Source organism: Hyperolius riggenbachi, chromosome 3 (genome assembly GCF_040937935.1).
Source record: "Hyperolius riggenbachi isolate aHypRig1 chromosome 3, aHypRig1.pri, whole genome shotgun sequence".
Taxonomy (NCBI): Eukaryota; Metazoa; Chordata; class Amphibia; order Anura; family Hyperoliidae; genus Hyperolius; species Hyperolius riggenbachi.
The window spans coordinates 343,039,735-343,052,568 of record NC_090648.1 but is presented as its reverse complement, the minus strand read 5'-3'; the positions used below and the strand labels follow the sequence as shown (position 1 = coordinate 343,052,568).

General features: G+C 44.5%; 1 protein-coding gene across 1 annotated transcript in view; it reads left to right on the top strand.

The window, feature by feature from the left end:
- ANO4 (anoctamin 4) overlaps window positions 1-12,834 on the top strand; it is a 273,834-nt gene that overhangs the window by 40,808 nt on the left and 220,192 nt on the right. The window contains exon 2 of the mRNA XM_068272805.1: window positions 10,893-10,973. Within this exon, the coding sequence (XP_068128906.1) occupies window positions 10,893-10,973 (81 nt within the window). The remainder of the gene's footprint in view (window positions 1-10,892; window positions 10,974-12,834) is intronic.

Sequence of the window (12,834 nt, the reverse complement as noted above, 5' to 3'; positions counted from 1 at the left end):
CACATCATCCAGTGTATGGCCAGGGCCGGCCTCAGGTTTCACAGCGCCCTGAGCGAATCCTGATTTTTGTGCCCCCCTTCATCCTCTTCACGCATGCGTGCACACACAGGCCCATATGCAATTCACCTCTTCTCCTGAGATATCTCCTAGGATCAGGAATATTAATAAAAACAATTGGTGGGACAGTTAGCCCCCCCCCCCCCATTTAGAATGATAGCACAGCACCAACAATTTGCCCCTTGCGTTATAGCCGCAGTGCGCCCCCCCCCCCCCCACAAAAATGCCCCCCAATCTCATGTGTAGGTGCCCTCAATATACTGTAGGTTGCCAAGCATAGGAGCCCCCAGTATAGGAAGTCAGTTGAAGGTCTCCATCGCCCCCCTAGGTAGCCAGGCGTAGATGCCTCCAGTATAGGTACCCATGTGTTGGTGCCCTCAGTAAAGGTAGCCAGCTATAGTTGCCCCCAGTATAGGAAATCAGGTGTAGGTGCCCTCGGCATAGGTAACCAGCTATTAGGAGCCCCCTTGGAAGCCGGCGCCCTGAGCAACCGCTCTGGTCGCACAGGTCAAAGGCCGGCTATGTTTATGGCCACCTTTACACTGTGGATGAATTTCATTAAATAGATTTGGTTATTTTCTTCTTTGTGCACATCCTACCCCTCCTCTGGGTTCCTCCACCTTGTCCTCTCTTGATTTCTGCTTTTCTCAGCACTCTTCCTCTTCCTCTTACACCATCCATTTTTGTTGAAGACAGGTGACCTGTTACCTTTATATAGTGTTTGTAAACCTGGCTGGTGTGTCCATGATTATACACCGGTGTGTACGCTTGGTGGCTGTGTTTAACCAATTGGTTTAAAGGTGTGTTCATTTAAAAGGCTTTGCTTTTATGTTGAAAGGAAGTGATATCATGATCTATATCCATATCAAATGTTTACAAGTGTTTTTTTTGTATTTATGTAGCACAGTGGTGTACAGAGTATATTGTCTTGTCACTGAACTGTCCCTCAGAGGGGCTCACAATCTAATCCCCTACCATAGTCACATGTCTGTGTATGTATCGTAGTCTAGGACCAATTTTAGTGGGAAGGCAGTTAACTTATCTGTATGTTTTTGGGATGTGGGAGGAAACCATAGTGCCCGGCGGAAACCCACGCAGACACGGGGAGGACATACAAACTCCGTACACATAGCGCCCTGGCTGGGATTCAAACTAGGGATCCAGCGCTGTAAGGCGAGAGAGCTAACCACTACGCCGCAGTGCTGCACTGTAATTGTTATGTGGAAGTATTAGAATTTGGATGAGGCCTCCACCCTCAGACTCCCATAAATGTGAACTCTCTGTGCAGCAGAACGAGGCACACCTTAAGTACAACGTTAATACTCTAATTAATTGTTTTTCCAAGCAAGGTATATATATATATGCAAACAGTGAAATACTGGACCAATCAGCTGCTTAGAACAAACAAGATGGCATACTAATTACAATGTGTAAGACGTGACTATTTAGCCGAGTACATTTCTATATGCATTAACAGAAACTCATCAAATTAGCAGATATCAATCAAAAAATACATTATCTGACATTCCAGTTTACACATTAAATAGAAACTCATATAGGCTAGCAGATACTTATCTTAACGATCTAGTCCCTGAAATTCCAGTTTACACATTACACAGATGGCAGAGGTGACCTACAAGGTCAATGGCTAAAAGTGAATTCTGACATATGGCAGAGCTGGCCTACAAAGTCAATAACTAAACGTGAATTATGACATAAAATAATAAGGAAAAGATTACCAAAATAATTCATATAAATTACTGTAGGCAAAAAAAATGTAGCAGTGCACAGTGGCATCTCACCTTCCTGCAGACTGTATTGTCTCTGTTTCATGGAAGCTGCCATCTTACCTTTCCCTGATGCAGACAGGGGTTAGTGGGTGAGACCTTACAGTTGCTTCAGACAATTAAGTGATCTCTCTGCCTCTGCAGCTCTCCAGACAGACGTTTGTTTACACTAGAGGTCATAGCAGGGTCAAACTTTAAAGCAGTTCTGTTGACACACCATTCTAGGGAGATTTGATTTCAAAAGAAAGGAATTTTTCCCTGAAGTGATACTAATGTGCAAACAAAGGTATGCTTGGAATCATTTGGTGGAAGGGCCATATCTTTGCTTTCAAAGGGATTTCTAAGCATACCTTAGAGGAGAATCTCAAATGAACTTCCAGAAAATAAAAACAAATAACAGAGGCACCGGGATCCCTCTATGTTGTTGTTGGTTCAATTGGGAACAGATCAAAACAATAATGTAACTGAGGATACTGGCAAACCAAGGTTGTCTTAATACAATCACTGTAATCATGCGTGAAGAAGGCCGTCTTCACTGTAAGTTCTTATAGATATATGATCTGGTCACACTGTGGAAAAAGCCAGATAGATTATGAAGTAGATAAAATAAGCATCATAAGAAATCAGCTTCCCCTCATAATGGGTAATGGGCCCAAAAAGGTCAAAAATGTTTAAAACCATTTAAGCTAGTAAGTGTTGGCTTATCTTAAGATGCCAACACCAGTTATAAAAAAAAACACATTCTGCACTAGAAACCATGCGAATTTTAGATTTGAAAAGGGCAAAAAAGGCTTTTGTGCATGCTTTGAGATATTTTTGCTTTCGGTGTCTCCTCACTTCCTATTTTTGGAATTTCCATTGATCTCCCTTATCTTATTATAATTTTGGGGACGAGGCTCTAGAACATGATGGAAGTTATAGAGTTTCCTCACTCTGGATGTAAGGATTATTTGTTGATGTCTCTAAACCCTATGGAGAGGTTTACACACATCCTTCTGGGACAGGCGGAGAAGGAAAGTTTAACATTTGGAGCACAGATAATGATATAAACCCCAAACAAATTCAATCTTTTTTGTTGTTGTTGTTGTATGTTTGCATGTTTGTGTTTACTGTCTTGTGTGTATGTATATGTTTGTGTATGCGGTCTTATGTGTATGTGAGTGTTTGTGTCTGTGCGTGCGTGAGTGTGTGTGTCTTTTACTGTTACATAGAATATTTCATCTTTGGAGCTTTTGGGAACTATAGGTTTTAAGTACAACAGAATTCACAAGCAGCTGAGGGTGACCCAAAACTACTATGAAAGTATAGAGGACTAAAAGAGACAGAAAAGCCCTCCTACCAAAAAGCAATTCTTAGTGTGATTTGCCTTCTTAAAACTGAAGGTATTTGTGATAATTCAGCTTATAGCAAACATCTGTGGTTACCCACAATGCACCACTACTGAATATGCAAATTATCTCAGCAGTTCATCCAGAACTGCTGTGTATAGCAAGCCTATAGCTTTAAATTTTACAAAGCCATGTCAACCCAACATGCAGACCGCTTGTTTCAGACTTTTGGTCCTCATCAGTGCATGGCAGGGATTGAAATGGCTATATGGGAAAGCATCTCGCTTTATAGCAAATCTAACTCTATACTGTACATTAAATTATTACTCCTAATGGACCTTATGCAATTCACAAATTTGCCAGCCATAAGTGCTGGCGAGTTCTAAACTTAAGTGACAGGACTGTCACTTAATTTGATTCAATTTAGCACCCCACAAGTGGCAAAGAACTTGCTTGGGCTATATAATTGCCCTGCAAGTTGTTTTCCCCATATGTAATTGCTCATATCTCCCCCCCCAGGAAGGGATGCTTCCCATCAAAAATAGGTGAGAAGCTTTCACCTGTTTAGAGCAAGTGAAAAGCCTCTATCACCTATGTCCCGCTGGCTTCTTTAGGCATCTGGGAGCCTCCCGATGACGAAAACTCCCGATGACAGTATTTTAAATAGGTAAAGGGAGTAATTTTTGACCCTTCCTATTCACTGTAAAAAAAATAAAAAAAAATAAGCAAAAGGAAACTTTTTTTTACCCGTTTCCCGCTGGGACATGTGTTGCTCCACTGTGACACCCCTCATCTTGGGTTGGCTGCCAGAACCACCCTTTCTCGTCCGCTGCCCGGCGGGAGAAACTGATGCATACTGTTCCATCCAGCTGTCTGGCGCCACTGTTTGGGGAGCCCTAGCAATAATTTTTTTTGCCTCCTGACAATCACCTATTGGCCTTAAAGGGATACTGTAGGGGGGTCAGGGGAAAATGAGTTGAACTTACCCGGGGCTTCTAACGGTCCTCCGCAGACATCCTGTGTTGGCGCAGCCACTCACCGATGCTCCGGCCTCGCCTCCGGTTCACTTCTGGAATTTCAGACTTTAAAGTCGCTGATGTCATCAAGAGCGCACAGCGCAGGCCCAGTATGGTCTGTGTCTGCGCAGTACACTCCTGGTGACATCAGCAGGAGCGAGGACACGGGCGTGCAGGCGCAGTGGTTTTCTGACTTTAAAGTCAGAAATTCCAGAAGTGAACTGGAGGCGGGGCCGGAGCATCAGTGAGTGGCTGCGCCAACACAGGATGTCTGCGGGGTACCATTAGAAGCCCCGGGTAAGTTCAGCTCATTTTTCCCCGACCCCCCTACAGTATCCCTTTAAGTTTTATCCAATCAGAATCCTCCCTGAGGAGGATTTTAATGTGCTTATAAATCCCAGACATTACATACAGTAGTTATTGTAACATAAACAGAATAGAAGTATCAAAATTTGCTGCCAGTAAATGGATTAGTGCTGAGCAAGGACAAATTTATTATTTTTCCGCTCCTAAGCCATATTTTTTATTCCATGTGCAGCCCCCTTTTCCTTATGTATTCTCATCTCATTATAGTAAACCCGATTAAGGGCAGGAAAAAACAGTTAGATACGCACCTATGTAGAGCCTTTAATAAATATTGAGTAATTTTGCATTTAACAGTAGTTTGTTTTTTTGTTTGTTTGTTTGTTTGTTTATTCCTAAGTAGAGGGAAGGCTCTGGATCCCATAGAGCAGTATTTCTCAAATCTGTCCTTGTGACTCCGCAACAGTGCATGTTTGCAGGCCACCTCAACTCTGCACAGGTGGGGTAATTAGTGTCTCAGCTAGGTGGATTCCATGTAGCTGAGACACTAATTACCCCACCTGTGCATAGGTGAGGTTGCCTGCAAAACATGCACCATTGGGGAGTCACAAGGACAGATTTGAGAAACACTGCCATAGAACCTTCTCAGTCCTCACTCCATCTTCTTGTTTCCTCAATTAAAGTTATTTGACCTGCAGGGCGAATACCTCTACAGGACTCTTCATGCAGGTTTCGGAAGAACTTCCAAAGACGAGTGGACTGTGCACATGCTAATTTCAGGCTCACACATGCACAGTACGGGCAGGGCCGAGCCTGGGCGGGTGCTGCGGGTGCAAGGCACCCAGGCGCCTGCCTCTGAGAGGCGCCGCCCGGCCCCGCTCTCCCCCTGTGGCCGCCGCTCTCCCCCTGTGGCCGAAGCTTCAAGCTCCCTCCCTCTAGCCGCCGGCACCGCCGCGTCAGACCTCGATCAGACGGGCGGGCGCTAGGACCTCCGACCTAGCACGCCGCACTGATATGCGGAAGTGACATCACTTCCGCATATAGAGCGGGTGCGTCCGTCCGGCGCCCTTTTCCTGGTCGGGTCGCCCGCTGATTGAGGTCTGACTGAAGCTGCTGCAAGGTGAGGGGGAAGCGGAGGAGGTAGCGGCGGCGGCGGGGCGCGCGCTCCTGTCACTCACTACCTATCCTGGGCACAGATACCACCTGGCTACCTATCCTGGTCGCATATACCCCCTGGCTACCAATCCTGGGCGCATATACCCCCTGGCTACCTATCCTGGTCGCATATACCCCCTGGCTACCTATCCTGGTCGCATATACCCCCTGGCTACCAATCCTGGGCGCATATACCCCCTGGCTCCCTATCCTGGTCGCATATACCCCCTGGCTACCTATCCTGGGCGCATATACCCCCTGGCTACCTATCCTGGGCGCATATACCCCCTGGCTACCTATCCTGGGCGCATATACCCCCTGGCTACCTATCCTGGTTGCATATACCCCCTGGCTACCAATCCTGGGCGCATACACCCCCTGGCTACCAATCCTGGGCGCATACACCCCCTGGCTACCAATCCTGGTCGCATATACCCCCTGGCTACCAATCCTGGTCGCATATACCCCCTGGCTACCAATCCTGGTCGCATATACCCCCTGGCTACCAATCCTGGTCGCATATACCCCCTGGCTACCAATCCTGGGCGCATATACCCCCTGGCTACCTATCCTGGGCGCATATACCCCCTGGCTACCTATCCTGGGCGCATATACCCCCTGGCTACCTATCCTGGGCGCATATACCCCCTGGCTACCTATCCTGGGCGCATATACCCCCTGGCTACCTATCCTGGGCGCATATACCCCCTGCCTACCTATACTGGGCACATATATCCCTGGCTATATATTCTGGCGACACTGTCTGTTTGTCATTATGTGCATTTACTGGTGAAAATATCTCTTATTATGTGCATTTGCTGGTGAAAAGCTGTCTTATTATGTGCATTTGCTGGTAAAAAGCTGTCTTATTATGTGCATTTGCTGGTGAAAAGCGGTCTTATTATGTGCATTTGCTGGTGAAAAGCGGTCTCTTGTTATGTGCATTTGCTGGTGAAAAGCGGTCTCTTGTTATGTGCATTTGCTGGTGAAAAGCGGTCTCTTGTTATGTGCATTTACTGGTGAAAAGCGGCCTCTTGTTATGTGCATTTACATGGGGAAAAGCTGTCTCTTATGTGCATTTAGTGGGGAAATTGTCAGTAAAAATAATCTTTTGTCAGTAAATTTTTAGGTATTTGTCAGTAAAAAAATAACGTGAAAGGTTGGCAACACTGGCAGGCTGCGCGGCGCAACGGGAAAGATACAGGCAGCCCACCTCACGCTTGGGCTTGGCGGGGGGGAGGAGCCGACGACAGCGAGCGAGAGTAGGGTGGCCGCAGGCAGCCATAAATACGCAGTGTGTGACTGCGTCGCACTCGCAGAGCCTCTCAGCCTGAATCAGTCCAGAGACTAGCAGACTCGCAGGAAGCCAAAGCCAGCCAGGAGCAAGCCCATGGAAGAGGGGAAGGAATGGGATATCACATGCATGCGGAAAGAGGTGGAAGGTGTGGGTGTGATTAGGCAGGACACGGGTGTGGTTATGTGGTTGGGCGCGGTTAATTTAACCACTCCCATAGGCGCCAGAGAAAATCTTGCACCCAGGTGCCAGGCACCCCAGGCTCACCCCTGAGTACGGGTACACCTGTCTTTGGAAGCACCCGTGTCACGGGTGCTTCTGAAGACAAGTACATCCATACTGCGCATGCCCAAGCCAAGAACTTATGTGTGCGCAGTGCAAGGAGTACCGATAAAGTAAAAACAAATAAAGGAAAATTAAAATTAGAATATTCTGTTAATTTTACCAATATACAAAACTTAATGGAAGGTTTTTTAAAAATAATAGTGAAAGGCAGGGCCTCCCATCATCAGGGCAGCAATCAGAATTCATAAACATTCTGTAGGCCCTGTATGATGTACACTTCCAGGCCTCTCTTGAATGAGGTAAGTTTTCTGGACCTCCTGCCCTGGGCCAAGTGCTAGAGTACTACCTGCACCCCTATCCAGGGCTAGTTCTAGTTACAATGGGGCTCCTGGGCAAAATTAACCTGCCCCTCTGACAGACCCCACCTCCCCTTAAAGAGGCATTAGGGGTCCCATGCCCCCACCAATCCCTAGGGCCCCTTACCTAGACCTCATTTTATGGAATTGTGAAGACCCTAGTGGTGTTTTCTTATTGGATTAGAACAAACAGTGTGCATTTAGCATATACATATATACAGTGGGATGCAAAAGTTTGGGCAACCTTTGTTAATCGTCATGATTGTCCTGTATAAATCATTGGTTGTTACGATAAAAAATGTCAGTTAAATATATCATATAGTTGACACACACAGTGACATTTGAGAAGTTACATGAAGTTTACTGGATTTACAGAAAATGTGCAATAATTGTTTGAATAAAATTAGGCAGGTGCATACATTTGGGCACTGTTGTCATTTTATTGATTCCAAAACCTTTAGAACTAATTGTTGGAACTCAAATTGGCTTGGTAAGTTCAGTGACCCCTGACCTACATACACAGGTGAATCCAATTATGAGGAAAAGTATTTAAGGAGGTCAGTTGTAAGTTTTTCCCTCCTCTTTTAATTTTCTGTGAAGAGTAGCAGCATGGGGGTCTCAAAACAACTCTCAAATGACCTGAAGACAAAGATTGTTCACCATCACGGTTTAGGGGAAGGATACAGAAAGTTGTCTCAGAGATTTCAGCTGTCTGTTTCCACAGTTAGGAACACATTGTGGAAATGGAAGACAACAGGCTCAGTTCAAGTTAAGGCTCGAAGTGGCAGACCAAGAAAAATCTCGGATAAACAGAAGCGACGAATGGTGAGAGCAGTCAAGAGTCAACCCACAGGCCAGCACCAAAGACCTACAACATAATTTTGCTGCAGATGGAGTCACTGTGCATCATTCAACCATTCAACGCACTTTACACAAGGAGATGCTGTATGCGAGAGAGATGCAGAGGAAGCCTTTTCTCCACAGCACAAACAGAGCCATTTGAGGTATGCTAAAGCACATTTGGACAAGCCAGCTTCATTTTGGAATAAGGTGCTGTGAACTGATGAAACTAAAATTTAGTTATTTGGGCAAAACAAGGGGCGTTATGCATGGAGGTAAAACAACACAGCATTCCAAGAAAAACACCTGCTACCTACAGTAAAATATGGTGGTGGTTCCATCATGCTGTGGGGCTGTGTGGCAAGTGCAGGGACTGGGAATCTTGTCAACGTTGAGGGACGCATGGATTCATTCCACTCAGTATCAGCAGATTCTGGAGCCCAATGTCCAGGAGTCAGTGACAAAGCTGAAGCTGTGCCGGGGCTGGATCTTTTAACAAGACAACGACCCTAAACACTGCTCAAAATCCACTAAGGCATTCATGCAGAGGAACAAGTACAACGTTCTGGAATGGCCATTTCAGTTCCCAGACCTGATTATAATTGAAAATCTGTGGTGTGAGTTAAAGAGATGTGTCCATGCTCGGAAGCCATCAAACCTGAATGAACTTTAGTTCTTTTGTAAAGAGGAATGGTCAAAAATACCTTCAATCAGAATCCAGACTCTCATTGGAACCTAAAGGAAGCGTTTAGAGGCTGTAATTTCTGCAAAAGGGGAATCTACTAAATATTGATTTCATTTCTTTTTTGTGGTGCCCAAATTTATGCACCTGCCTAATTTTATTTAAACAATTATTGCACACTTTCTGTAAATCCAATAAACTTAATTTCACTTCTCAAATATCACTGTGTGTGTCTCCTATATGATGATATATTTAACTGACATTTTTTATTGTATTGTAACAACCAACGATTTATACAGGAAAATCATGACAATTAACAAGGTTGCCCAAACTTTCACATCCCACTGTATATATATATATATATATATATATATATATAGAGAGAGAGAGAGAGATAGAATGTGTGTGCTTATGTACTGTAAGAATAAGACAGTGGTGACATGGCCTCCATGGTGACATGACTTTATGGTGGAGTTGAAGTTTCTACTGTCTGGCTATTAAAGACCAGGTCTGATCGGAGATATAATATAAGTTTGAGGATCTGGATTCACGAGCTCACTAAGTAGCTTGGGTTTTCAGAGGCTTGTTTTGATAAAGGATACCTGAAGTAAGATGGATATGGCGGCTGCCATATTTATTTCCTTTAAAACAATGCATATTGCCTGGCAGTCCTGCTGACCTTTCAGGCATCAGTAGTGTCTGAATCACTCACCTGAAATAAGCATGCAGCTAATCTTGTCAGACTTGAGTTAAAGCACTTGATTTGCATTCTTGTTCAGGGCCAATGGCTAAAATTAAAAACACAGGCTCAGCAGGACAGCCAGGCATTGTGCATTGTGTAACAGGAAATAAATATGGCAGCCTCCATGTCCCTCTCTCTTCAGGTCTCCTTTAAGGTATGGGACATGCTTTTCTGGATTGATACACACTTGGGTGAAAATATAAGACTGTCAGCACTGGAATTTTATGATATTGACCCTACTTATCCTGTTGACATAACCAACTTTAAACATCAAATCAGTTTATCTGAAATAAATAAAGACAGATACAAAATGTTTATGGTCAGTTAATGTATTTAGCAATTAGTCTTTGCATAGTAATGAAATAAGCATAGATTTCTGAATCTAAAGGAAGGCCCAAATTCAGAGAAGGAACAGCGCCGGGCACCAGTTGCAAACAAGGACTTTAATGAAGCTCGGTAGGAAGCATACAAAACACCGGGGGTGAGGGATTGGCATAACAGCCGTTTTACGGGTCTCCCTATTTCTTCAGAGGCCAAGTTACCTATTGGCCTCTTAAAAAGTGGGGAGACTCATGAAGTGGCTGTTAGGCCGATCCCTCACCCCCATTGTTTTGTATGTTTCCTAAAGAGCTTTATTGAAGACCTAGTTTGTAACTGGTGCCCGGTGCTGTTGCTTCTCTGAATTTGGATTGAATTGATCCTTACCGGGGAGCACAGTTTTATGGATTGAATGGATTTGTAAGTGTGTTTGGCCAGCGACATTGAGTGCCGTCCTTTTTTTTTCTTTTCCTACGGTAGATAAAGAAAGGCTCTTCTTATAACTGTTGAGAGTGGAGGGAGCATGGGGTGGCTACAAGTGGGAATGGTGCATAGTAATTGTCTGCAAGCTTTGGACTGCATCAAACACTACAAAAAACTAGCAGTGGTGTTGGATCCAGAGAAATGATTAGTAGCAGAGACACATTCATTGTTTTCCTAAATCTGCAACAATTCAAAAAGGGTATGGCAAGTTTTTCCTAAGGCCTTGACACTGTTTTCTCTTTACAGATACTGATCCAAACAGTGGAAGCTACAACAACCTCTCTAGTGGAACAAGCTATTACAGCTGCGTTAGCCAGATCACTATAGGTAAGAAAGAGTTTGTAATATATATGTAAGGTAACCTATATAAAATCTGCATTACTAAGGCATCTCCAAGCATCTCCTAACTTACTAAGGCATCTTCTGATTTACTAAGGCAACACAGATCATATATCCTGATTTTCTAAGGCATCTCCTGACAGGAATACAAGGCATTTCACCTGGTGGGGATCGGGAACTGATGCCTAGGGCAGTATAGCAGGGTTAAGGCTGTAGCAACATCATGCCTCCCAACATTTTGAGATAAGAAAGAGGGACACTTAAGCCATGACCCTGCCACACCCCTAGTCACGCCCCCGCCACACCCCTAGTCATGCATAGCATAAAGATTTCTTAAGAAAAAAAGTGTTTTATAATTCAAACCACACTGATCCTTTCTATCTTGCTTCATTTTCTTTCATATAAACATTTGAAAATAAGAAATATATCAATTTAAGGGCCAGTTCAGACAGATGCTTGGCGGGCGTTTACCGCTGGCATCCGGGACTTGTTGTTAAACGCGCCCATTCAAGTGAACGGGAGCGTTTGTATCGGGCTTCTACCAACGTTTGTGCAAATGCAGCGTTCTAATTCTGATATTCCCGTTGTTTCAGGCGACCCTGGACGCCACATGCAGTGTCTAGGGTCGATTACCACCGCTTCTTCATGTCCCCCTGCGGTAATGAAAAACGCCAATAACAACAGGATATCGCCAAAAGCTTGAAAAAGACACCACTGAACGAGACACAGCTGGAAGTCGGGCAAAGGCCCGTGTGAACTGGCCCTTAAAGAACAAGTGACACCCATGCTAATCTAGAAATAAAAAACACATATATAAGTAGATACAGTAGCTTGCAAAAGTATTCGGCCCCCTTGAAGTTTTCCACATTTTGTCACATTACTGCCACAAACATGAATCAATTTTATTGGAATTCCACGTGAAAGACCAATACAAAGTGGTGTACACGTGAGAAGTGGAACGAAAATCATACATGATTCCAAAATTTTTTTACAAATAAGTGGGGTGTGCGTAATTATTCAGCCCCGTGAGTCAATACTTTGTAGAACCACCTTTTGCTGCAATTACAGCTGTCAGTCTTTTAGGGTATGTCTCTACCAGCTTTGCACATCTAGAGGCTGAAATTCTTGCCCATTCTTCTTTGCAAAACAGCTCCAGCTCAGTCAGATTAGATGGACAGCGTTTGTGAACAGCAGTTTTCAGATATTGCCACAGATTCTCGATTGGATTTAGATCTGGACTTTGACTGGGCCATTCTAATAAATGGATATGTATTGTTTTAAACCATTAGATTGTTGCCCTGCCTTTATGTTTAGGGTCGTTGTCCTGCTGGAAGGTGAACCTCCGCCCCAGTCTCAAGTCTTTTGCAGACTCCAAGAGGTTTTCTTCCAAGATTGACCTGTATTTGGTTCCATCCATCTTCCCATCAACTCTGACCAGCTTCCCTGTCCCTGCTGAAGAGAAGCACCCCCAGAGCATGATGCTGCCCCCACCATATTTGACAGTGGGGATGGTGTGTTCAGAGTGATGTGCAGTGTTAGTTTCCGCCACACATAGCGTTTTGCATTTTGGCCAAAAAGTTCCATTTTGGTCTCATCTGACCAGAGCACCTTCTTCCACATGTTTGCTGTGTCCCCCACAAGGCTTGTGGCAAACTGCAAACGGGACTTCTTATGCTTCTTATGCTTTTCTGTTAACAATGGCTTTCTTCTTGCCACTCTTCCATAAAGGCCAACTTTGTGCAGTGCACGACTAATAGTTGTCCTATGGACAGATTCCCCCACCTGAGCTGTAGATCTCTGCAGCTCGTCCAGAGTCACCACGGGCCTCTTGACTGCATTTCTGATCAGC